General features: G+C 33.2%; 1 protein-coding gene and 2 pseudogenes across 1 annotated transcript; 2 read left to right on the top strand and 1 right to left on the bottom strand.

The window, feature by feature from the left end:
• Positions 1-962: 962 nt before the first annotated feature.
• LOC114743841 (cysteine-rich receptor-like protein kinase 10) lies at positions 963-4,687 on the bottom strand (annotated as a pseudogene).
• An 8,660-nt stretch (positions 4,688-13,347) lies between these two features.
• On the top strand, positions 13,348-15,315 carry LOC114743822 (cysteine-rich repeat secretory protein 38-like). The gene is made up of 2 exons (XM_028932038.1): positions 13,348-14,233; positions 15,241-15,315. Exons 1-2 carry the CDS (start codon positions 13,420-13,422, stop codon positions 15,285-15,287), a joined length of 861 nt encoding a protein of 286 aa, XP_028787871.1. The 5' UTR covers positions 13,348-13,419; the 3' UTR covers positions 15,288-15,315.
• Positions 15,316-17,478: 2,163 nt separating this feature from the next.
• Positions 17,479-20,276, top strand: LOC114743840 (putative receptor-like protein kinase At4g00960; annotated as a pseudogene).
• The last annotated feature ends 7,141 nt before the right edge of the window (positions 20,277-27,417 follow it).

Here is a 27,417-nt window from a genome sequence, read left to right as displayed (position 1 = left end):
TATCTCCCTTTTGAATCCATTGCATATTGATTAGTTTCAAAACTATATTTTGTAGTTGTTGATCTAACTATGAGATCCTATTTTGCCCTGGGGTTATATACCTCGATATATGAGGTAAAATTCTGCATTCCTACTATGCTCGAAAGGTGTTTGGTCATATGCCTTCTTTTCTAATTTTTTGTATTTTATGTGATTATACTTTTAGGACTTAACATTCCATCAGTTCGCTAGTGGTCGTGCATCGTGCTCTGTCCTATCAGTTCTCCGTGGAAATGGCCTTGATCTTGTCATCATTAAAGGAAATAGCACCTGATGGCGATTTAAGCTTCCTTCGAGGTTAGTAATATACTCCATCTTTCTTAGACTTCGATAATTCCCCTAATGATACATTCTTTTCTTCTCACTGTAAATTGTAATAGCTGAAGGGTCGTGTAAAAGACTAAAAATTTATATCTTTTGTGATTGTGACCTGTCTCTTTTGCCTACTCCGTTGTCTGTTATATGGGAGTATTTCCCCTTTGAATCTATTATATATTGATCAATTGTAGTTGTTGATCTAACTACGAGATACTATTTTGGTTAAAAAAAAAAAACAGAGATCCTATTAAGACATGGGGTTGATGGTTCTGTGATATGGAAATCTGCACTCGTGCATGCTCGAAAGGTGTTTGATGATATGTTTTCTTCATAATTTGTTGTACTTTATGTGATTTCAGTGTTACGACTCACTATTCAATTAGTTTACAAATGGTCGTGGCCCGTGCTGCGTCCTACCAGTTTCATGTTTTTATGGTAGAAATGGTCTTGATCTTTTCAACATTTATGGAATAGCGCCTGACGACCATTTAAGCTTCCTTCGAGGTCAGTAGTATACTGCACCTTCCTTAAGCTTTGAGAAATGTCCCAGTTTTACATTCTTTCCTCCCTCTTTGAATTGTAATCCCTGAAGGGTCGTTAAAAAGTTTAGATTTTGTGAATGTATATCTCAAAATGAGCAGGACCAATACAAGGAAATAAAGGCAAGAGCACTCGTAGATTATCTGGCATTTACATCGCCGAGAAATTCTCTATTCATTTATAATGGACATTTGGCATCTCATACTTCAAAAGCATAATCAAACTCGTACTATCTTGGAAAATGATTACTCTTTGACGTTTCATGATTTGAGGATGTCATAGAATTGTAGTTAGATTGACCTGCACTGGATTCCCATGATACCAAGTTCAGCTTCAAATCAATATCCATGTGAAATACTGGTTCTCGAGGCAATGGCAATTCAAGTAACAGGCTACTTAGATATGAAACAATCCTTGCCATTGTGGGCCTATTTTCTGGGTGCTCTTGAACGCATAATAAACCTATTTGGATGCACTTGATCACTTTACTCTGAGAACATGAATCTTTTATTTCTGGGTCCAGTATCTCAAGCGGTGTCTGATTCCTCCAATGTTTCCAAGCCTGAATTAATATATCAATAATTACATTTATGATTGAACCATTGGTTTCTGCTTTTCTGTTTTTGGCTTTGTTTGCTACACAACTCAGAATGGTGATATGCACATCATTAGCAAAGTCTGAAACAAATTATTGGATTTTGTACTTACCTGACTTAAGAGGTCATCAAGATCTTGTGTTTCAATAGGACGAGCATTCCTTTTTGCACTAACAATCTTTAGAACTATGATGCCAAAACTAAATACATCAAACTTTTCAGAAAATTGGCCATACATTGCATATTCTGGAGACATATAACCACTATAAAAGACAACAGTACTAGTTAGAACTGCATAAGATTAAGCAAATTGTTGAGCATATCAGGAACAATAAAAAGGATCTTCTTATATCCGTAACATATTCAAGAGCTAATTCACATAAACTCCTCTGCTAGTGGCACTTGACAAGCATAGGACTTTAATGGGAGAATAATAGGAGAACATGAAAGTTGAAGTTTAACGGGAGCTTAACAATACTTTGTCCCACAAAAAATGTTTATCTGTAAAATTGTGCAATGAAGGGATAAATAGTGGAAGTGATAAGATAAACCAAAAAGAATTAAAATACTTACTATGTACCAACAATTCTATTAGTATTTATTTGATCCTGATCTATAGCAATGATTCTTGCTATGCCAAGGTCTGAAATTTTTGGATACATGTTGTCATCTAATAATACATTGCTTGGTTTAAGATCACGGTGTATAACTTTGAGTCGAGAATGCTAACGTAAATAATGAATTCCTCGTGCAATGCCTCCAATAATCTTGTAACGTTCAAACCAATTCAACAATCTCTCCTTTTTGGGATCTACACATCATCATGAGTCATTGAAGTTAGTACAAAGGTGAACTCTGTTTTTTATGGGAGGTGCTACCATAATCATATATGAAACATTGCATTTTAACTTGTCAGTGGTAAACTTGAAAATATAGTTGGGATAGGGATAGAGGAACTTCACCAAATAAAAAGTGATCGAGACTTTTATTGGGTACGTATTCATGAATGAGCATTTTCTCTTGTCCTTCTAGGCAAAATCCTAATAAAGCCACCAAATTCCTGTGTTGTAACTTGGCAATTAGTAAGATTTCAGTTTTAAACTCCGTCGCACCTTGTCCAGAACTTCTTGAAAGCTTTTTGACAGCTATCTCTCCCATCCGGAAGAGTTCGATAAAATCATACCATTTGTTAGGCACATTGGATGAAAAGTGTATATATATCTATGTATTTATAATAATCACATTTAGTCACCTTGTAAACTTCTCCAAAACCACCTCTGCCAATTTTTTTTCTCATGTGAAAATCTGTTTGTGGCAGCTTCAATCGTGGCCAAACTGAATTGCAAGGATTCCAAAGTAGCCAGTTCTTCCCCAACTGCACAGTTGAATTTAAAAGGTAAGCATATTAGAAATTGAGAATGAATGGTTTTATAAATCTTCTTCACACTACGTACAATTTTCCCGTAAAATGCTTCTCTGCCTCTGCCTTGCTCTTCTCCGCAGCAAAAAGCTGACAAAACCCAACAGAATTACTGAAGCCATAACAAGGACAACAATCAAGGCAACTGCTCGTGATGAAAGTTTCTTCTTTCCTGCATGTTTTTTTAAAAGAAATCCATAGAAAGAATATTCATCCTCTGACGATTCAAAAGCAAACAATAAACACGAAATTAACAATATTACATGTGTACTGTAAGTTATCAAAAAGGTATAGTGATTGCCTAGGAAGCTTCTAAATCCACAAAAGCTGTTCTTTTATATTTCTTGAGAAAATAGTATTTTTTTTTTAATCTTTTTTTGCAATTTAAAATGTCAAGCACTGATAGCTTGAGATTATAAGAAGAAACAAATCCGCAACCTCCCACCTAAAGGAAATTTTTATGCCATTGGGCCACAAGGCACTGGCAAATAGTATTGTTTTCCAATCCTTCGAGACTCTGATATGATCTCAATCTCATCTCATCTAATTAATCAAAAACGAGGTAGGATCTGGAACACTCGAAGAATCTTCTTATCAGAACATTAACGTATTAAAACAGTTCTTATTGAAAATGTACAAGAAATTGATGAATCCCAGCTGGAAAATCTATATATAAAAACTAGCTCATTGGACTTCCCAAACTCTTTCCAAACAAAAATATAAAAAGAAGAAATAAGCAAGTTTTGAAATTTTATTCATTAAGATGTATGTATATTACCTGAAGAAGTCAATGATGAATCAGATGAACCGTAAAATGCTCTTGCCCCTCCAGCTCTGCTACAACATATCGGAAAAGTTCCGATGGCATTTTTCAAGCAAGTCTCACGCCGCGCCGACTGTATGTCAACGGTGCACTGTGCAAGCCCATACACAGTCTGGTTGCCGCCAAACTTTGCTTCCCCCGTGGTGAACTTCTCGGTCGTCTGAGAATTCGCCGCTGTTTCTGCCATATCATTCAACGAGCTGAACAACGTTTGATTGAACACATTCAGATTGTTGCCAGATATGTTCCTCCCGTCCACCAGGTTCCTCCCAGGTTCGGTGCCTCCAGACTTGAAGTACCTATATATGTGTGTGTGTGTTTTGAGTTATGATTATTTCATTTGAAATCTAACCATTTCTTATATATACAGCTCCGACCAGGAGGCGTTTGGGAGAGATAGATGTATGCAGTCTTATAAACGGAGAAGCTGTTTTCGGATTTGAATTTTATGATTTTCAAGTCACATTGCAGCAACTTTAACGTTCTTTCAGGACTCACCCTTTACCTTATGAAAAGAAAAATATGATAAATGACTTATAACATGCCTTTTGTTATTTACCTGTCTGTGTATCGGAGCATGCACTCTTCATAACAGATGATGGCCTCCGTCTGGTTAGGGCAACGCTGTGTGATCTGGGAGGCTGCGGTGGTGACACACTGATGACAGCTGCTGATGTTAAGGTCTGCCCGGCAGTTGAAAAGTCCATTGACGGCGTCGGTGAATCCGAATCCCATAACAGTGTAATATCCCTTGACCTGGGTGGCGTTGGTGACGAGGGAAGAGAGGAGAGCATTGAGATTGCCACCAAATCTTCTATCAGAAGCGTAGGTGCCATTTTCTGTGCAGTAATCAGCAAGATACGTTGGAGACGCTAAGGTATTCAAGCTAAGAAAAGCACACAGGTAAACTAGTGTGTACAACATCGCAAATTTTTTAAGGGTAGCCACCATTATCTGAGTATTATCAGTTTCTGTGTTTTTTTCCAGAAACCTGGTTGCCACAGTGGGATTGGGCGGAACAAGAAGGTCATGAACAGATTCTTTTTCATGGGGATTGTTTTCTTTTTCAACCACAGTAGGAAGAGTATATATTTTTACGTGAATAGTGAAAGTATAAACAACCAGAAAGATTAATGCTTTCCAGCTGTTTATACTTTCACTATTCACGTAAAAATATATACTTTCATTAACTTTAAAAGTGCATAATTTTGTTAATATCTTCCAAATTTTGTAATTATATGGAGATTTGTATACATTTCAAAAATAAAATAAAAAATGCGTACAATTATAACAAAAGTTAATAACTATCCCTAAAATATTTTACTTTTTTTTAGATTATATATGTATATTTTAATAAAAATAAATAAATACTCTATTTATAGAAAACCTTAAAAAATTAGTATAAGTTACTTGTTCTTTTCTCATCTTCCATTGGATCTAGGGGTTTGAATAACCAGTCTCTACCAATGTCAGACGTCACCGTAACTATTTGGGTTAGTTTTAAATGGCCAATGTATTTATTCACTTTTTTTTCCTTTTAATTTTGTTCTGTCAAGAGATGCTTGAGTGGAGTCAAAGTCAAACATAGACGGTGAAAGAAAATTAGGTACTTTTCTTATTCTTAATATAAGACCTATTTAACTAATTCGATTATATTAAGGAAGTTAGGTAAATTAGTTAATTACAAGAAATATGACACGTTTTTCTTACAATACCATAATTATTTTTTTTAATACCTCTCTTCCTCTTTTACTTGATTATGGTTGAGGGAATATCTATAGGGGTAATTTAAAGAAAATTAATAAATATGATAAATGAGTTTCATATTTAGGATCAAAACTAACTCAACAATTAGGTATTATATTAAAGACCGGAGGAGTATTTAACTATTACGATGATTTGTGTCATTATCATCAATAGACTATTTTAAATATTCACGGTTGACAATTAAACGCTTCCCCCCCCCCCCTTAATGGTTAATGTAGAAAGCTGCTTTGTTTGACTAACAATTAAATTTGGAGAAACAATATACTAAATAAAAATTTGATACTCAGAATAAAACTGATATGCAAATACTTAGCGCAGCAAGAATAATAAATATAATGATGAATTCAACATAAAAATGTATTAATAATAACTTTTTTTCAGTAAAAGGGTTATTATATTAACATTTTTATTTTTACAATAAGAAAATTTCTTTTTTTTAAAAATGAAATCACATTTTGCTAATGTTTTTTTTTAGTGGTCTCAGACTGTGTATAACAGTAGAAGAAAGGATAGTGATTTCAGACTAATTTCTTGGGTATTTTAAAAGGTCTTAACTCGTAAGAGTGATAGAAAATATAGAAGATTTGATCATGCGTGATTAGACTGTAACCTCAATTTTAGTTTTGATTCATATAAGTAATCACTTTTGATTGGGATCATGTTCTCATATCCCAAAAGTAATTGTTTGCGTTAGTAGCAATAAAATTTATTAAATATTTCATATTTGTAAATTGAAAAATTGTTTCTAAAAGATTATGCTGTTGTTCCAATCTTGTGCCTCACACGACTATTGTTTGTGAATTGTGATGATGGTTTAATGCGGGGGAAAAAAACTGCAGGTAAGCCAGATTGCCAGAACCATCTCTCATAAAAGCATCCGTAATCAATCCACAAGCGGTTAATTGGCTTTGTTTAAAAACTTTGTTCTAAAAAGTGATGAGTGAGAAAGGTAGTGAGAGAAGCGGTGTGCACGAGAGTTCACCGATCAACTCTGGAGTTTCTCCAAATAAGGGAAAAGGACCGTCAAAAGAAGAAGAAGACATCCTCGGAAGGAATATCAAGAGAATGGATGGAGATACCATTATGGAGGATAGTGATAAAGGACTTAAAAAGAATCACTCTGAGAATGGTGGGGATATGAAAATGGACGAAGTGTCTGATGCAACACTAAAGGACAATGCAACACAGGAGCCTTAGTCAAGCAAGAAAGAAACGCGAAGCCAAGTCTCCTATAAAGCGAAGCTCACCGGTCAGGAAGAGAAAGCTTTTGACCAGGATTTGGACGAGCAAATGAAAGAATGGCTCAGGGAGGAAGAGGAAAGCGCCCCTGTTTTAACTGAAAAACAGAGGAAACTGTTTGAGAAACTCCCAAAGTTGAGTATGCCAAATGACTGCTTAGAAGAATTGTGGAGGCCATGGAAGGATGCTCTAATCATCACCATACTGGGGAGGAAGACAAACCTCGATATGATGAGGGATCGAGTTTCTTGGCTGCCAAAATCAAGGAACTTCGAACTCATCGATCTATCAAATAGCTATTCTGTGTTCAGGACAGAGGAAAAAGCTCTATGCCGGAACTTTTTGAGGGGCGGTGGGTTATCCAGGGACACTATCTGGCAGTGCAACGGTGGAGTCCAAATTTCAGTCCATATTGCAATAAGGTGAAGAAACTTGCTGTATGGATTAGGGTCCCACCTCTCCCTATGCATTGTTACTCAGAAGAATGTATGTTAAAGCTGGGGAACTTAGTTGGTAAAGCCTTGAAAGCTGATATGAATACATTAGCCCATTGCAACGGTAAGAACACAATGGTGGAGAGAGGGAAGTTCGGCCGAGTCAGTGTGGAAATCGACTTGAACAAGCAGCTCCAGTCAAAGTTTGTTCTTTGGAAAACGATATATACGGTGGAATATGAGGGGATAGAAATTATATGCTTCAGGTGAGGGATGTATGGTCACAACCAAGAAGCTTGTCCCCTTAATATGAGCACGCAGGAGAGGTCACTGGAGATCGCAACGTCGGCCGAACAGCACAGCACGCCAGTTGAGGAAAGAGTCGAGAAGCAATCACCGGTCAGTGTGCCAGGGGTAGCGTTGGAAGAGATGTACGGACATGGATGCAAGCCAAAAAAACCTTTAGGCAAAGACCAAAAGCTCATACAGGAAGAAAGCAACCACAGAGTCAATCGAAGGGAAGCAAGAACGGGATGAAAGAGAAAAAAGCAGAACCCGGGGGTAGATGTGACATATTGCAGGATTTATTTCCCGGTATATTTTATTTATTTATTTATTCCGTCTTTTACTTATTATTTTTATTAATAAGAGTATATTTAAGGAAAAAAACACATGTCTTACTTATTTATTGTTTTAAACTAATTTTAACTATTTTCTTAATAAATATAAATAGATAAGATTTGACTTATAATTTGAACCAGAGGGAGTAATCAATACTTATTTGTTAATTTTATGTTTATAATTAATGATTAAATGTGACTGCTTATATTTTTCTCTCTCTTTTATAATTTCATTTAGTACAAGTGAAATTGCAAAAGAAATAAATTAAGAAAATTTAATGAATTAACTACAAAAATTCATTTAAAAATTATTAGTTTAAAATTTTAAAAATAAATGGTTGAAATTGTACTTAACCAATGCAGAGCTCATTGTAATCATATGTATCCTGGTGGTCATTTATTGTGGTGGGACTTTTTAAACTATGCAACAATGAGTAATGTAAATAGAGAGAGAATGTGTTGGCTTCTCTCGTGTATATCCTGTACTTTGCAATAAGTTTATTGAAGACCAATTGAGGCAAGTAGTCGTCAATTCTCTCTCGTGTATATCCTGTACTTTGCAATAAGTTTATTGAAGACCAATTGAGGCAAGTAGTCGTCAATTCTAAACAGTGATAAAGTTTGAATGCCATCAAGTGTAAGAGAAAATGAGTGCAAAGACAAGTGGGAGGTCTTATTTTCTTTCCAAATTTTTTTTTCCCATTGGTATGTCATTTACAATGAGATCTCAAAAAAAAAAATTTAATTATTGTAAAGTTTATTAACAACTAAAGAGTATGTAATGACAATTCTAAAATAGAAAATGATGACATATTCATGCGTGATCATCACTTATTATTGAGATTCTTAGTAATTAAATCATTTTCTAGAAACCTCATGCTAATTCTTTTTTTTTTTTTGCCTCCTAACTTTTCTTGGCACCCCATTCAAGGCTTCAAGCAGAGTTTCTTCGGTCTATTTGCCTTAAGCTATGGGACGATGACCTGTATTCCCAAGCCAAGCCAAGATAATAAAAAAACAAATATAGTCTGAAAATAAATTAAAACATAGGGGCCCGCCTCTAATTATAATGGGAGAAGAGGGATCAGACGTGTTAACCGTAGAGATAGGACAGGCCAGTCCGACCCTACAAGACTGAGATTTCAAAAATACCCCAATTTACTAGGCTCGGCTCTTAAGTTAGCGGGCTCAGAGTCGAGCCGCGAGCTTTCAATCAGTTTAAAAAAAATACTATTTTTTATATTTCTCACATTTTTATCAAAAAAGAAAAATAAACTAATAAAATTATTAAAAAAGACATAAATATGAATAAAATTAAATCAGAAATATAAAATATCATTATATATAAATATTCATCAATATCTAAAAACATTTAAAACATTCATTAACAAGAAAACAAAATCTAAAAGTTTCATCTATAGTGCAAATGTATAATAAAGAAATACTATTATTAATTTTTTGAAACTTCATCATTACTATAATCAATTACTCTTCTTCATAAGTATCCTTTTTTTGTAACAAAAATATCAAGTTTGTCTTTTTTATAGAAATTTCACTTTTAAATTTTACAATCTAGCTATTATTTTATTTTAGTTTGAGAAACATTATCGTTGAAACTCATAAATTTCTAATTCAAGTTATAGAATCACCAGTTATATAAGTATAAAAATACTCTCTTATCAAATATATATAGTTTAAAAATATCAACATATAATATAAATCAAATCATTATTAAAGTCCAAATTACCCCTTTTTTAAAAATTTAATGGGAAAACCATATTGGAGGTACCTATACTTTTTTTCAATTTTCAATTTGGTACCTATGTGTTTTTTGTTCTTAACTAAATCTTTATTTTTCCTCTATTAACATCATTAATCCTTATGTAGAGACTAAAAATATCAATAGACCAAAGTTATAAGAGCTAATATTGCTAAAAAGATAAAATTAAATGTTTAATTAAAGGAAAAAAATACATAGGTACCAAATTAAAAATTGAGAGAAAGTATAAGTACCTTCAATATGGTTTTCCCAAATTTAATTGGACAAATTATTGTTTAAAACTAAATAAACCAAACCATTCTGTGAAATTTAATTTTAAAATGAAAATAATAACTAAATATTTGAAATATCATTCAACATGTAAAAAATTGATAATGTTAAAATTACACAATAAATTCTTAAAAAAAAAAATAAGAAAGGGCCTAAACGAGCCAGTCCTCGGCCCTGCAGAGCTGGCCCGTTTAAGCCCTCGGCCCTACAGGGCCTGTTTCTCATTTTAGAGAAAAAATTTCAAACCCAGCTATCATAATTTTCGAGCCTAAACAGGCTGGCCTGATAGACTTGACCTGTTTTCCTAGCTCTAGTTGACCATGTGGTCCATCCTGTTCCTCTGGAAATATATGTAGTCCCAGTTACCCTATTAATGGGCAAGGAAGAATATAAGTTTGAACATAAGAAATTTTTATTTTTTTAATAATTTTCTTAAAATGTAATTTACACCGCTTCATGGCCTCACGCTGGCTGGGCCCGCACCTGGTCTTGGATAACTTAACTTTTGACTTTGAGAAATTGAACAGAGCTGCCTCCAAAATATAACACATTTATTTAAATAGTTTATTTTGAATTTAAATTTAAAAAATTATTTACTTTATTTTCTAAATTTATAATTTTTTACTAAATTATCTTTATTAATTATGCATATGGCATTTTTTTTAAAGATAATCCCTTCAATACCAGGTAGGCCTAGTTGGCATTCATATTTGTTTATTTTATTTTTACAATTAATGCTTACATAATGTGACTCCTTATATTTTTCTGTCTCTTTTGTAATTTCATTTAGTACAAGAAAAATTGGAAAAATAATTTAAAACAAATTTAATAAATTAACTACAAAAATTCATTTTATCTTTTAATTGCCTTTTTTTAAAAGAAATTTATTTAAAAATTATTAATTTAAAATTTTAAATATAAATGGTTGAAATTGTATTTAATCAATACAGATCTCACTGTAGTCATAAGCATTATAGTGGTCATAATTGTGATGAGACTTCTAAAACTAAGCAACAATAAGTAAATGGAGAGAGAATGTGTTGGCTTCTCTTGTATATTCCGCACTATGTAATAAGTTCATTGCAAACCAATTGAGACAACTAGTCGTCAATTCTAAGCATTGATGAAGTTTGAATGCTACCAAGTGGGAGAGAAAATGAATGCAAGGACAACTGGGGGGCCTTATTTCCTTCCCAATTGTTTTCTCCATTTGTATCTCTCTTATTTTTTTTAGAGGATTACAATCAGATCTTAAAGAAGGAATTTAATTACCCTCAAGTTCGTTAACAATTAAAGAGTATATAATGGTAAGTTTTAGAATAGAAAATAACAATATATTTATACTAGTCACTTATTATTAGGATTTTTTGATAATTGAATTATTTTCTTAAAACCTTATGATAATTTTTTTCCCTCTTAACTTTTCTTGACACCCAATTCAAGTAGAGTTTCTCTTCGGCCTATTTGTTTTAAGCTCTATGACAAAATGTTTCTGCAGTCCCAAGTCAAGTCAAGATAATAAATTTTTGCAAGAGAGAATTATAATGAAGTCCCAAACAAAAAAAATTAAAAAAACAAGTCTCAAAAGTTGTTATTCTCACTATAAAACTTATCATTACAAGCTGTTAAGTTGTTATTGAGACCTTTTAATAATTATTTCTCTTCTGTAGAACTTGATTATAATTCTTTTTTTTTGCAATTATATTTTTTAGAATATTTCTTACAAATCTTACCCCACAGGTAAATCTTGCCAAGTCTGGCTTTGGATTTTTTTTAATATAAAAAAGGCTAAAGTCTGAACATAAAATCAAAACATAGGGGCCCGCCTCTGATTAATGGGAAAAGAGGGATCACGTGTTGACCTTGCGGTCCGTCCTATTCCTTCGGAAATATGCGGTCCCAACTGCCCATTAATAGGCAAGGACGAAGGAGGGATATAAGTATGAAAGTAAGAAAATTTTATTTCTTAATATATTAAACATATGGTTTTATTTTTTTAGAAAAAATTAGAATAAGGTCATAAAAAATAATTATAAAATAAGTCTTATAATTTATTATTTTCAATTTTAAAACCTATTATTAAGTTATTATTGAGATTTTCTAGTAACTATGTTTTTTTTAATCTTATTGTAATTTGTCTTCTTTTTTTAAAAATGTAATTTATGCCCCTTCATGGTCTGATGCTGGCTGGGCCTGCCCCTAGTCTTAAACGACTTGACTTTTGACTTTGAGAAGTTGAATAGTGCTGCCTCCGAAATATAACACACTTATTTAAATGGTTTGTTTTGATTTTAAAATTAAAAAACAATTTACTTTATTTTCTGAATTTATAATTTCTTAAATTATCTGTATTAACTATACATGTTAAGGAAGTTTCTTCTTCAATTATCTACAATGTAAATAATTGAAGGGATATCTTAAAAAAAAAAAAAACCAACGCACATTTTTTTTTTGCAAATAGTTAATTTAATTAATTTTTTAAATCTTACATCTTAGTAATTTGTAATAATTACATTTCTTTACCTCATAAAAATGCTCATCCCAAGAATGAAGCCATATACATAACTCCGTATAGATTTGACAACAAATTAAAAGCAAGATTTATGAGTAATGAGCGAACTAGTGCAAGACTTGTACATATTCCTAGTCACATATGAATATATATTCCTTGAGTTGTTGATTAGTGGGTTACAAAGTTGAGAATAATCCTTCCCATATCATTCACCAAATAGGATTCCAAAATTGCAAATCCTAAATTTCAACAACCATGAAATTTTCTCTCATTCGTTGTGCTTTGGTTTCATTATTCCTGCCTCATCTTCTCATTCGCATCAACGCCCATCAGTATCCGGACTTCTTTAATCACACCTGTTTCAATGAAAAAGGAACCTACGCAAACAAAAGTGCCTACCACACCAGCCTCAATATGCTTCATCAGTTATCTCCAATTTAAATAATTGAAGGAATTATCTTTTTAAAAAAAAAAGGCCATATGCATAACTCCGTATAGATTTGACAACAAATTAAAAGCAAGATTTATGAGTAAGGAGCGAACGAGTGCAAGACTTATATATATTCCTAGTCACGTATGAATATATTAAAGGGGCCAACCAATAACGTGCCCACTGAATGATAGCATAAGTTGGGTGAGTGATTATTACGTGCTCAACAACGTTATATCATTTTATCAAGAAGAAAAACAACGTTATATCATTTATTTTCCTTAAGAGTGTTTCTGATAGTTAAACGCATAAATTATATATGTTGTTTCCACAGTGCATGTATCAAAATTTTTCTACAAGGCCGCGTGGAAGTGGAAACACAGACACATTACTTGTTGGCATTTGATGAATTGCCGTGTCAAAATAACCAAACATATGGAACAAAATGCAATATCCCTTATTTGAACCTTTTTGTTGACTTGTTGACTTTTGTGTCCTATAAAGATGTTGAGGTTATTGTTGTCCTAATAAGCCTTGCTTCGTCGCTGATCAACAATACTGAAAAATCGCATCTTAATTGCTTAAGAAGCTTTACTTTTTTCATTTATCACAGTTTTAACTTACCCCAATAATGACGCTGATTGTCAATATTCTTCTGGTTCTTCTATCATTCTTTTGCCGTCTTCTCATTCTCACCGCCCAGCAGGACCGACCTTATGTTAATCAAACCTGTTTCGATGACAAAGGAACCTACACAGACAAAAGTGCCTATCATACCAACCTCAAAACCCTTCTTTCCAATTTCACCTCCAACACAAAAGATGACTATGGCTTCTACAATTACTCGTACGGCCAAAACCCCGACACAGTTTACGCATCTGGGCTCTGCAGAGGAGATCTCACGCCAGATGCTTGTCGCAGTTGCCTCAATAATGCTGCAAGTCTTCTCCCAGAGAAATGTCCAAATCAGAAGGAGGCGTTTATATACCATGACTCGTGCAGCTTTCAATATTCAAGTAGCTCAATGTTTGGGATATATCAGGACCCTGATTTTTTCTACGCAATTAATAACCCAAGTGATGTAGCAGATGCAGACCAGTACACAGTTGCGCTTGATCGGCTAATGCAAGTTCTTAAGACCAATGCTGCGGCTGGTGGCCCTCATCGCAAGGTGGCTGCTGGAAACTCCTCAACGCCGTTTCAATATGTATATGGTCTTGCTCAGTGCACGCCTGATTTGACTGAGCAAAATTGCGAGGCTTGCTTGGAAAAGGCGATATCAGATATCCCATTTTGCTGTCAGAACAAGGTTGGAGGTAGGGTTATCAAACGGAACTGCAATCTCAGATTTGAGATGAACCGGTTCTATAATCCTAATTTTGTTCATACAATACAAGTATCTGCATCTCCTCCTCCTCCTCCTTCCACTACTACTCCGTCACAAGGTATCTCTCAAAACTCATCCTTAACTATGCAAATCACTTAGAAAAATTTAGACGTATACCAACGTTTCAGATGGGGTTTGCTCAAAGTGATAATTAAAAAACATTCGTTTGTAGAGATGCTTCTAGGGTAGTAATTTCTCTGACTTTGCCTTGCAAATAAAGAAAGAACCTTATTAAGTTATAAGGCAAAAAAAGAAAATTTACTTAAGGTTACTTCTAATACATTTTACCTCTATTTAATAACTCAAACTCTCATTAACTCTATTGTATATTAAAATTTAATAATTTTACAACTTTACCTCTATTTAATATATACCCAACCCAAAAAAGTACAAAATGTACACAATAATAAATGATTGGGTTTAGTAAAAGAGGCTAATTATTCGCAACATGACAAACCAATATTCAAATCTTTTTTGGGAGAGGCGTCTATGTTTAGTGGTCGACCTTGTCTTGAACAAGATTTACCTTTAATAGAAAGATATTCATGAGTAATAAAAAAAATAAATGAAGGGTATAATTATATATTCAAACAAAATAATTTAATAACATGACTCATCAAAACAAAAACTTTCTTCTTTGCTTTATGCTCACCCTGTCTTTAATGTAAGACCTAATTGTAGTGTTAATTTTGGTCTTAAATGTAAGACCCTTTTTTAACATTAATCATTTTTTTTTTCAAATCACCCCTTTTGATCAATTTTTTTTCAAATAACCGCTATTGATATTTCTTCAATTATAATCAGGTAGAAAAAGAAAAAAGGATATTAAAAAAGATTATTAGGATGTTTTAGAAGAAAACATGTCATATTTATTATGATTAAATTATTTAACTTTTCTAATATAATCAAATTAGTTAAATAGGTCTTTTATTAAAGGCCAAAGAAGTAAACAGGAGTGGAGGAGTGATTGTTAACAGGAGTAGAGGAGTGATTGTTAATAATGTATAAATTTATCATGTGTCCTTAATTAAATCATTCTATTATTGTTTGTGTAACAAACTGCAGGACCCGCTGGCTCACCTAACGTTCCGTCTAACAGAGAACGTACCTAGCTACTTCTGTCTCAGTGATGTAGTCTGATATAGTGCGTTGTTCTATTATTTGCAGGTTATCCAAAAAATAATCACAATTGTGAAAACTAGACTCCAGTAATTTTACCGTTGTGGTTGTCCGTGTATCTGGTTAGAAAACATATCAATAAACTTTTAAGCATGTTCAGCTTTTGCAGGAAAACACAATAGATCAAGAACCATTATTATTATCGTGGCCGTGGTGATTGGTGCCTTAATCGCCCTTCTCATCTTGATTTTCATTTATTTTGCAGTTAGGAAATCCAAGAAAACCATTAAAAGTAAGCTGAGACTTGTGAATATGAAGATACATAAAATAATATTTTTATTATGTAGTAATTTGTCAATGTAAACCTTTCAATTCATCATCCTAGAATAGTTTTAAATATTAGGATATTCTTCAACACCTTTTAGAGCTTTTAGTAACATTTTCCCTCCCCTCCCCTCATAGGCCTCCACTCCAAAATTGGGGTAATTTAGAAGGAAAGGGTAATATTTTGGTTTGCATTGACTAATATGCTTATATTATTTTTTTAATAATCCCATGTTATCCTTGACTACCGAATTGTGTGTGACTTGGTATATTTATGGATTCAATCATGCTTCTCTTCCTTCATTTATATGCTATCAAATATTAAAAAAAAAAAGTTGCTATCAAATATATTTTAATTTCCAAATGCAAATCAAGCATTGAAAACAAAAACATACAAATAAGTATCTATGTCATCTTTGAAAAGGTTATTTGACTATTTGTCTTAACAATGCAGAGAAAAATGAAAGATAGAAAAAACATACTCAAATTAAACATATTTATTTTATTAAACCAGATTTTGGATATAAACACGACTATAGTTATTAGATATATAGTAGCTATTAATTATGTATTACTACCTCCGGTCCTTAATATAAGACCCCGTTTGACTTTTTATTTGGTCCTAATTATAAGACCTCAATCTATTTTGTCTCTCATATTTATGTATTTTTTTTCCAAGATAGTCCTTTTAATAATGATAGTTCTAACCAATACACTTACTTAGCAAGGATATTTTAGGAATGACAACACTTATTTATTACAAATAACTAACTTAACTTACTTCCTTAATCTCCTCAAATAAGTCAACTAGGTCTTATAATTAGGACCGGAGGTAGTATCATTATATTTATTTAATTTTGCTAATTATAAAAAGTTGGTCTCGTATATTAAATATTATTTATAATTATATCTTATTAATTAGTTTATAAAGTTTGTAAAAATCAACTTAAATAATATAAGGGCAAAGTTGGCCATACAAAAATATTTTGCCTCCCCTCCCTTCCTAAACCAAATAAGGTAACACTAAAATTCCTCCCCTCCTCTCCCCTTGTATTAATCCGAATAAAATAATATTAAAATCTCTCTTCTTCCTTTCATCTCATTTCCCTCCACTAAAATCCCTCCCCTCCCATTTTCTCTATTGAGCCAAACATACTCTTAGGATGATAGAGAACTAGAGAAGCCAATCTACAATGGTCAATAATACCCATTAATAGATTGTTGAACCAAAAAATAGGTACTTTTTGTCCACCTTTTAATATTCTTTATTTCAAGTTTCATGAATAAATTATACTCCTCCGGTCCTTATTATAAGACCCCATTTGATTTTTTATTTGGTCCTAATTATAAGACCCCAATTCTCTTATATTTATGTATTTTTTCCCAAAATAATCATTCTAATAATGATAGTTTTAGCTAATATATTTAATTAGCAAGGATATTTTAGGAATGACAGCACTTATTTATTATAAATAACCAACTTAACTTACTTCCTTAATCTCCTCAAATAAGTCAATTGGGTCTTATAATTAGGACCGGAGGAGTAACATTTATGACTTGTTAAATAGTGTGTTATGATGCTGATGACTGGTGCTGCAGTAAGACAGAGTCATAGAAATATTGTATTTTGGCATCAGAAGATGTCAAAATGTGGCTCTAATAAGAAAAGACCATTTACGCGTGACAAATTTCAAAGACGATAAAGCTACCTTTGAAATTTACCCATAATTAAGTCCAGTCAACTCTGGGGATGAGTATTTTACAACAAAAACCTCACAGAGCGAAACGAAATACGAAACAGAGCTGAAGGCTTTAGACTTTAAACCTTCCCTGAATGCTATAATACTCGGACAAAGTTCAATGGCCGGAGCTTATTTAGCATTGCTTCAATTTCTCTGTGTACTTATCACTCAATTATCACATGGAGCCAGTAGCCAACCAGAATTTTGGGATTATTATTGCAGCAACACATCAAATAGCACCTACCAGAACAACCTCAATACCCTTTTATCAAATCTCGCTTCCGACAAACAAATAGATTATGGCTTCTACAATCTCTCTTATGGTAGTTACCCAAATACAATATGTGCTGTTGGGTTATGCAAGGGAGATGTTATGCCAGACTTTTGCCGTAGCTGCCTCACAAATTCATCAGTCCTGCTGCCACAACTATGTCCAAATCAGAAGCAAGCTTTTGGGATGTACGATGAGTGCATGTTATCTTACTCAAACACTTCCATATTAGGCAATCAAGTGGATCCTATTGTTATAGTCTATATGTGGAACACAAACTTTGCAAAAAGTTGAAATCAGTATAATCAGGTCCTTACTGCTTTGCTGCGAAATCTAAGTAGCAGAGCTGCATCTGGTGACTCCAGTCTAAAGTTTGCTGCAGGAAATGAAGAAGGACCTGACCTTCAAAATATATATGCTGTTGTTTAGTGCACACCTAATCTGAACGAGTCAGAATGCAATAACTGCTTGCTTTGGGCCATCTCACAGATTCCACGTTGCTGTAATCACAGGCCGGGTGGTACGGTTATTAGACCCATTTGTAACTTTGGATATGAAAGTAGCCGCTTCTATGCAATTACAGCTGATGTACCCTTATCAGCTCCGTCGCCGCTGTCGTCTCCCCCTCCCCCTCCTCTGCTTACGCCTCCATCACTTCCATCCACCAACACAACATCTTCATCACCTCCTCCATATGCAGATACAATATCCTCAGAAGGCACTTTCATTAGCAGTTAAGCCCCAAAAACTTCCCCTTTGTTGAGATTTCACGTTCCAGCTGGGAGGAATGGGTGGTTTTTAGCAAATAAGTAAGGCTTCAAAATCAACATTCTTTTCTATTATCTCTCTTAATGAAGGGGGATTTTATTTTTCCAGGAAATAAATCACAAACTATCATTGCCATTGTTGTGCCAATTTCTGCATTTGTTGTGTTGCTTATCTGTGTTTGGATTTGTGTAAGAGTGAGAAACCAAGGAAGAAAATTACCAAGTACACGTTGATATACAGCTAACAGCCTGACAATGTTGAGCGAAGTCAAAATTTATTAAATTTCTTGTGGCTTTTTCAAGGCCTTTGTTCGGTAGAACTTACATCTTTGATTAAACACCATCTAAGGTAATGGCTTATAAACATATTTTGCCCAGGGTGAGATTGACGCTGATGATTCAATTGACGTCACTGAGTCAATACAGTTCGAATTTGACACCATCAAAGTTGCTACAAATAACTTCTTCGGTCAAAACAAGCTTGGACAAGGAGGATTTGAACCCGTTTACAAGGTAGATAGATATAACACGCAGTATTATGAACATAGCACCCTCAGTCAAATTTTGATGCTTGTTGTCCAACTTTCAGGACAAGCTCTCCAACGGAAAAGAGGTTCCCGTAAAAAGGTTGTCTACGGATTCTGGGCAAGGGGACATTGAATTTAAGAATGAAGTACAAGTAATGGTCAAGCTTCAACACCGAAATTTGGTTAGACTCCTCAGTTTTTGTTTGAAAGAAAAGGAACGGCTTCTAGTATATGAGCTTTTTCCTAATAGAAGTCTTGATTACTTTATATTTGGTAAGTTAGACATTCTATTTCTACATGGAAAATGAAATTCATTACCCTTTTTTGCAAGAATAAATGAGCAAATACCCTGACTCTACTTTATATGATTATATATTGGATTGAGATATAGATCTGATTAGATGTGCACAATTGAGATGGAAAACACACTATAAAATTATAGCAGGAATTGCCTGAGGCCTTCTTTACCTTCATGAAGAATGTCAACAACGAATTATTCATCGTGACCTTAAAGCAAATAATATTATCTTAGATACGAAGATGAATCCTAAGATATCAGATTTTGGCATGGCAAAACTAGTTATTATTGATCAAACCCAAGCCAATACAAATAGAGTTGTGGGGACCTAGTAAGTATCAAAACATGTCATATTTAATTAGTTTCTAATTGTCCAAGACCAAGCAAAAGAAAAACTTGAATATGATAGTCAAGAGAAATGTTACATATTGTATTTGATTACTTTGACATGTAGTGGGTATATGGCACCAGAGCATGCAAGGCATGGAAGATTCTCAACAAAGTCCGATGCTTTTAGTTTTGGTGTACTAATTCTAGAGGCTATGAGTGGCCAGAAGAATGGTGGCATTCATAACATGGAGAATGTAGAGCATCTACCAAGTTTGGCACATTTTCAGCCTTTTCACTATTTATTCCTCCTTAGCTTTGAAATTCTTAAGAGTTTAGGAAATTAATCTTCATTGGTCTGCATGAAATATAGAAGTTTCGAACTAATACTTACCAAAATTGAGCAATTTGTTGCAGGCATGGAAAAGCTGGAGGAAAGGGATGGCCTCTAAGATTATAGATCCCACGTTAAAAGGTGGTTCAAGAAATGAAATAATGAGATGTCTTCACATTGGTTTTCTGTGTGTTCAAGAAAAAGCTGCTGACAGACCAACCTTGGCTTCCCTTGTGCTTATGCTCAGCAGCCACACTTTCTCACTTCAAGAACCCATGAAACCTGCATTTTTTATGAATGACACAAGTTTATCCGGGGATTACAGATATAGTAAATCTGCAAAATCATTATCAGTAAATGAGGCCTCAATAACTGATATATATCCTCAGTAATTTGACTTGTAGAGGTGATACTCTCAATCATAATTGCTGCCAATATAGTAAATCTTCAGGAAACAACAGCTATTGGATTCTGAATATATAATCTTAATTAATAAAAGGCTTTATCACACGTAATTAAGTTAGTTATTATGAATTAGTGTTTAATTTTATCTTGAAAGTTTTGACGTAAAAGTTGTGTGTATTCAGAATATTCTTTGGATTCAATGTTACTTTGCAAGCATTAAAATAGGAAAAATGTCGAACTCTTATAATGATATCCTAGTAGACGTATATCTTGTCGGACCTTATATCATATATGATTCTATGTGGGCATAAATATATTTTCTATTCTGATCATTTTAGTCCTGGAAGTTTTTGGAAAAGAATAATACTGCCCACAACTTCTACATGAAAATTTCCGAAACAAAATTCAATGTTAAGCCAATTACATTTGATAATTAGCAGTAACATTTGTCTTTTCTAATTTTTTTTGTGTCAGGTTTGGTTTTCCTTTGTATCTCCTTTTGCAACCACAATATGGCCCTCTCCCACAGGTGAGGAATATTATTATGCGTAAATAAAAAGACATAATCTTTTATTAATGATTTGTGGGAACAATATTTTATCCGGCAGTGTAGAAAGTTCTTTACAAAGCATGAACATACGCAACTATTGAAATCACACTAAAAATTTAATGCATGTATAATTATACAGAACTTAAAATCTACTGAAACTTCAAGGAAATTGAGTCTAGAAAAACTTTTAAAAACGAGTACTTCTTAACTTTGACTAAGACGTCATTTGTTTAAATTAGGTGAGGTTACGTTGGTCTTACTCCTGCACAGCACTGCATCCACTCAAGTATATATGTGGGATAACTCAGACTCGTTTGGGTTAAATCAGGCTGGACAAAAACAATTCTATATTTTATGGTGGATTAACACAAACAAGGGGAAAACTGATTGATACGTAGCCTGATTAGGTTACATGGCCTAGAGAGCAAACTAGGTGAGTTCAAAATAATTACACAATATTTAATTAGATATGCTCTGGAAAGTTCAAGGAAATTGATTCCAGAGGACAAAAGACCAGAAAAAATATTATTTATTCATTATTGTTATTACAAGATTGCTAGGCATCGATTGACCGTATTCTAACGGGGATTCGAATCCTGATTTATCACATTATGAGGACTAGCCCCTCCCCTTCTGCTAGACCTATTCTCTATTTATACAACCGATGAATTTGAATTAAGGGAAAATTTCACTGTAGGACCGCAGAAGACAATTAATATCAAAGAGCCCCCAAAACTTTCTGAAACCTCACTGCAGGACCAAGGGACCAATTTGATATTAATTTTTAGAGTGAGATTACAATAATGCCCCTCCCTTTTTATTTTATTAAAAAATAAATATTTACCGGAGTTACTGTTCCGGCCACCGGAGGTCGGAGGTCCGGCCACCGGCGCTCAGGTGGCCGCCATCGGGGTTCGGTCACTGGTGGCCGGAACAGTAACTCCGGCGGGACCTCCGGTGACTGGAGTTTTTTTGTTTAAAACAAAGTGGCCAAGGGAGGGTTTGAACCCAGGATCCCTTGGCACACCAAAAGACTTGTAACCACCAAGCCAAGCAACCCATTCAATCATAAAATGCAAATAAAACTACATATAACAAAATAAACGCAACAGTCTAAATGTAAGTGAACAAGTGAAATTAGACGATTTACAAGTGAAATTCAGAAATTTGCAACAAAAATTAGGCAATTTACAAATAACATAATAGAAGTCATAACCCAAAATGCAAGTGTTTTAGTGCAAATGAGCAAGTAAAATTTGAAGATTTACAATAAAAGTTTATGGATTTACAACCCAAATTTGGCAAACACAAGAGAATTCACAACCCAAAATGTAAGTGTTTGAATGGAAGTGAACACGTGAAATTAGACGATTTACAAGTATAATTTAGCAATTTACAACAAAAATTAGGCAATTTACAAATAACATAATGGAACTCACAATCCCAAATACAAGTGTTTAAGTGTAAATGAGCAAATAAAATTTGAAGATTTACAACAAAAGTTTATAGATTTGCAAGTGAAACTTAAACACTTGCATTTGGGGTTATGACTTCTATTATGTTATTTATAAATTGTCTAATTTTTGTTGTAAATTGCTGAATTACACTTGTAAATCGTTTAATTTCACTTGTTCACTTACACTCAAACACTTACATTGTGGGTTGTGAATTCTCTTGTGTTTGCCAAATTTGGGTTGTAAATCCATAAACTTTTATTGTAAATCTTCAAATTTCACTTGCTCATTTGCACTTAAATACTTGCATTTGGGGTTGTGACTTCTATTATGTTATTTGTAATTGTCTAATTTTTGTTGTAAATTGCAGAATTACACTTATAAATCGTCTAATTTCACTTGTTCACTTACATTCAAACACTTACATTTAGGTTGTGAATTCTCTTGTGTTTGCCAAATTTGGGTTGTAAATCCATAAACTTTTATTGTAAAATCTTCAAATTTTACTTGCTCATTTGCACTTAAACACTTGCATTTTGGGTTATGACTTCTATTATGTTATTTGTAAATTGCCTAACTTTTATTGCAAATTTCTGAATTCCACTTGTAAATCGTCTAATTTCACTTGTTCACTTACATTTGGACTGTTGCGTTTATTTTGTTATATGTAGTTTTATTTGCATTTTATGATTGAATGGGTTGCTTGGCTTGGTGGTTACAAGTCTTTTGGTGTGCCAAGGGGTCCTGGGTTCAAACCTCCCTTGGCCACTTTGCTTTAAACAAAAAAACTCCGGCCACCGAGGTCCCGCCGGAGTTACTGTTCCGGCCACCGGTGACCGGACCCCGACGGCGGCCACCTGAGCGCCGGTGGCCGGACCTCCGACCTCCGTGGCCGGAACAGTAACTCCGGTAAATATTTATTTTTTTAATAAAATAAAAAGGGAGGGGCATTATTGTAATCTCACTCTAAAAATTAATATCAGATTGGTCCCTTGGTCCTGCAGTGAGGTTTCAGAAAGTTTTGGAGGCTCTTTGAGATTATTTGCCTTCTGCGGTCCTACAGTGAAATTCCCCCTTGAATTAATGTGGGTTCCATGTAAGTATAGAATGTGTGATTGAGTTATATTATTCATGACTTATAAATTTTGTTACATCTGATGAAGTTTTTATCATGTATATATAGAGAGGTATTAATTACTCGATAATATCTTAAGGCCGGTTATGCAAACATTGGCAATGAATACCCTAACCATGATTAATGCTGTAGAACGCTGTTACGAGGGATTATATGGATCTGGTCCTTAACATTAAAACGTGTGGTCCCCATGCAAATCAATTCCTTGAAGTTTCTTATAAGTTCACATGGGTGGCTTCAACAACTTCAGCAGCCTCCCTTGATGTCTTCAACTACTTGACTTCTTCTGCGTTTAGACAGGCAAATCTATCCCAAGTTACTAATTCAGTTAGGTGATTTGAAGCTTTTTAGTCATCTTGGGTTAAATCAAAAATAAAACCAAATTATATAGTAAAGCACAACTCAAATCATATCTCCTGAGGAGACTTTTATTAGTTCCTAAGTTAACTAAATGACAAAAACATTAAAAATCAAGGATTTGAAAAGGGATTTTTTTCTTTTTATGAAAATAAAGAAATCATTCTAAACTACTTTTTTTTTGTATTTTTAATAAAAAGAGAATGAAAAATACAAATTTGAATTTTTAGAAAATCAATGATAAGAATGCTTCTTGAAAACAGAATGTAGCTATCCTTGCTTGATAAAAATATGTGAGCAAAATAATGCATTAAGTTACAAAGCAATATAATTCAAACACGGTTTGGTTCAAGTAAACTTAACATCTGACTATTTTAAACGCTAGATAGTAATCAAATTATTAAGATACCTTTAAAAATTACCTGGTGTGCAATTTAAATTGAGTTAATAAAACTTGTTTCTCTCTCAAAGAATGCTCACAAAGACACTCAACTGCAATACATCTCAATCATATAATCCAACAACACGCTTTTAATGAATGCAAATGCATCATATATAAATTCAAATCCTAAGTAATATAACTCAAATTAAACTGCAAAAATCCAATTAATTAAAATTATAACACATAATCTCAGTCTCCAAAGCAAATAAGAATATTTCTAACACAGGAAAAATCTAATGAAGTCCAAGAGAAAAATTAATTGGAAAACTAAATACTCCCCTAGTTGAAGTTCCAAGCTCAAGCTATTCCTCCATCTCCAAGAAGCACAATGGGATCAGCCTCTCATGACTCTAGAAGAATTCCCAATATGCTTGAAGGAGTATGAATCCATGAGGCCGTGGAGGTTGGATGGAGATCAAGCGGATAGTGATGGTGTGTGGTTGCGTGACGTTGAGGAGAGGATATGAACTTCTTGTGTACGCGGCTTGTGAATTGATGTTTCGGTGTGGCAGTGTATATGAATGGTATTTGAAGGAGCCTTCGGCAGCTGTGTATTCATGTGGCGTCCCTAATCAACACGCGCGCGCGCCCGCGCGCGCACACACACACCAACCGAATCTTTTGATACCCTGCCCTTGCGTCTCTTATTTCCCTTTTTTCTTCCTTTTTTTTCATATTTATTTCCTTTTCTGAAACCTGTAAAAAATAAATTGAGATACTATCATAAAGTTCAAAATTAATTATTTAAGAAAAGATAAAAATATGATAAGATTTCCTTTTAAATATCTAATTTCATGCAATCAGTGCCTAATTCAAAATATCCACAGTCAATGCAAATTATCCTACTTTAGTTAATAAATATTTCCAAGAAGATATTAGATAATATATTAAAATAGGAATTTATCATTAGGTTTGCTGAAAAGTCTAAGGGTGTGTATGGATTATTGGTAATAAAAGTGGTTTTTATTTTATCTGACTTTTACAAACCTAAGTGAGAATAAAAATCAGTTAGTATAATATAATTTATTTTTGCATTGGCTTTATTAAAAAGTCTATTTGCGAAACTGAAGTTTATTTGGATGATTAATAAAAAAAATAGTTTATATATAAAATGACTAAAAAAAACCTGAATTTTATCAAATAATATACTTACATTATATGTATATAATGTGATAATTCTTAGGGAATTATTAAAATTAAAATTATAAAAATAAAAATGGTCATTGGTGTGTAGATTGGTTTCTTGACTGCTCATCACAATATTTTCTCGCTGTCACAGTGCCTTGCTTTTATTGTCAAAGTTAGATGGATCGGAGAAAAAGCCAATTCAAAAGAAGCCTTTCTTTCTTTCTTTTTTCGGCTGAACAAAGAAGCCTTTCTTCCTAAATAATCCATCAACCTGTGTTTCATAATTTCCTAGGCGTGTTCTGAGATTGAAACGCGCTAAAATATCTATTTGCATTGGCCCAAAACTAATTGCTCATGTAAAGTCATGTACTACCTCCAGTCTTAATTATAAAATATTGTTTATAGACTACAAATGATATCTTATAATTAGGATCTGAGGTAGTATTTGATTACTTCGAACTAACCCATTTTTTCCCCAGAAATTAATTGTGTTGGAGTTACATCAAAAACCCCAAGTTATCAAAAGCCCCACGTCGTCATGTCTGACCTAAAACGTCCCATTCTATGACGTGAATGAGGAACACACAACACAGAAGATGTGTTTGGATTAATTTTTAGAGAATAGTTTCTGAAAAAAAGAGAGGTTATTTTGAGAATTTGAGAACACTCATGATTATTTGAAAATATTTTCATGTAAAATTGAAATAAAATTCTATTCACATATTTATTTCAAACTTCATAAAATTAATTCTGAAAAGCTATTCCAAACACTCCTAAATAGATAAATTAATAAACTGAAAATGTTTGGATGACCGTAATGAGAATCACTTTTCTGTATCTAAACGATGTAAAACGACATAAGCTAATGTAATATTTACATAATAAAATAATAAAAATGACTGTATTGTATTTTTAAATAATAAAATACATTATATAAATTTAAAAATTGTCATAGTAAGATGAATAAAAAATTATTATTGTTGACTAATGTTAAAATAAATAAAGTGTCTTTAAGATGAAAGTAGTTTAGTGATAACAATGGCTCATGCAGTTTGAAAGGAAGAAGATAAGGTTACCTTGAATACAATATGTTTGCCACTTTCATTATTACACCCCAGACCATGATTTTCCACCTCCAAAATTTAAAAAATTTGGCTTTTGAAAAATCGTGATTTTCCATATCCCCAAACCATGATTTTCTATGTAAAATTGATTTTGGAAAAAAAAAACCATTGTTTAGCTAAAAAAATTATGATTTTGGTTTTTACCCAAATGCTTCTATTTTCTTTAAAGGCGTTCCTATATGTCAAGAAGATGGGATGGAAATGGGGAAGACCGTGCGCCAGGTATTACCGACCGGAAAAGAGAGAAATAGGGAATAGCATGTGCGTCACGCAGAGAGGAAAAGAGAGAGAATAAGAGGAGGCTGGAAAATTCAACAAATAAGATGAGAAGGGAATGCACTATACGTAGCGACGATATTTTTTTTAAAAAATTATTAACATGTTCTAGACACTAAAAATAATATTTATTTCTTCCTTCTAAATTAACAATCTCATAATTAATGCAATATCTTTAATAATTAACTTCAATTTAATTTATATTTTAACTGGAAAAAAATCCTAGTTAAAATAACCTCATCACCATCCTGGGCGAATTCGAAATCTAACACTCTGCCCAAGGGCTGTATTCCTACGCACGTCATCATAATGTTGTTTGGTTTTGAAACTCTCATCTTTCCTTCCCACCCGCTCCTCTCTCTCTTTTTTTTCCCCTAACCATTGAATTAACATATTTCAATGGTTGAAATTTTAATTTTTTATAAACTATATTTATAAAAAAATTTAAAAAAATTGAGTGCATTTGCAAACTATTAAAAATAAATTTTTAATAAAATTTGTAATTTATTATTTATATGTATAATTGAATATTTTATATAATAATTTTAAAAAGATTTAAATATCGATTGTTAAAATATTAACCAATAAATAGAAAAGGAAGAAGGCGAAAGGGGATGAAAAGAGGAGAGAAGAAGTTCTGAACTATACAGTGAAATGCCGAG

Source organism: Neltuma alba, unplaced genomic scaffold (genome assembly GCF_004799145.2).
Source record: "Neltuma alba isolate B1F8T4 unplaced genomic scaffold, ASM479914v2 tig00004148_pilon, whole genome shotgun sequence".
NCBI classification, from domain to species: domain Eukaryota; kingdom Viridiplantae; phylum Streptophyta; class Magnoliopsida; order Fabales; family Fabaceae; genus Neltuma; species Neltuma alba.
This window is presented reverse-complemented; position numbering and strand designations above follow the sequence as displayed.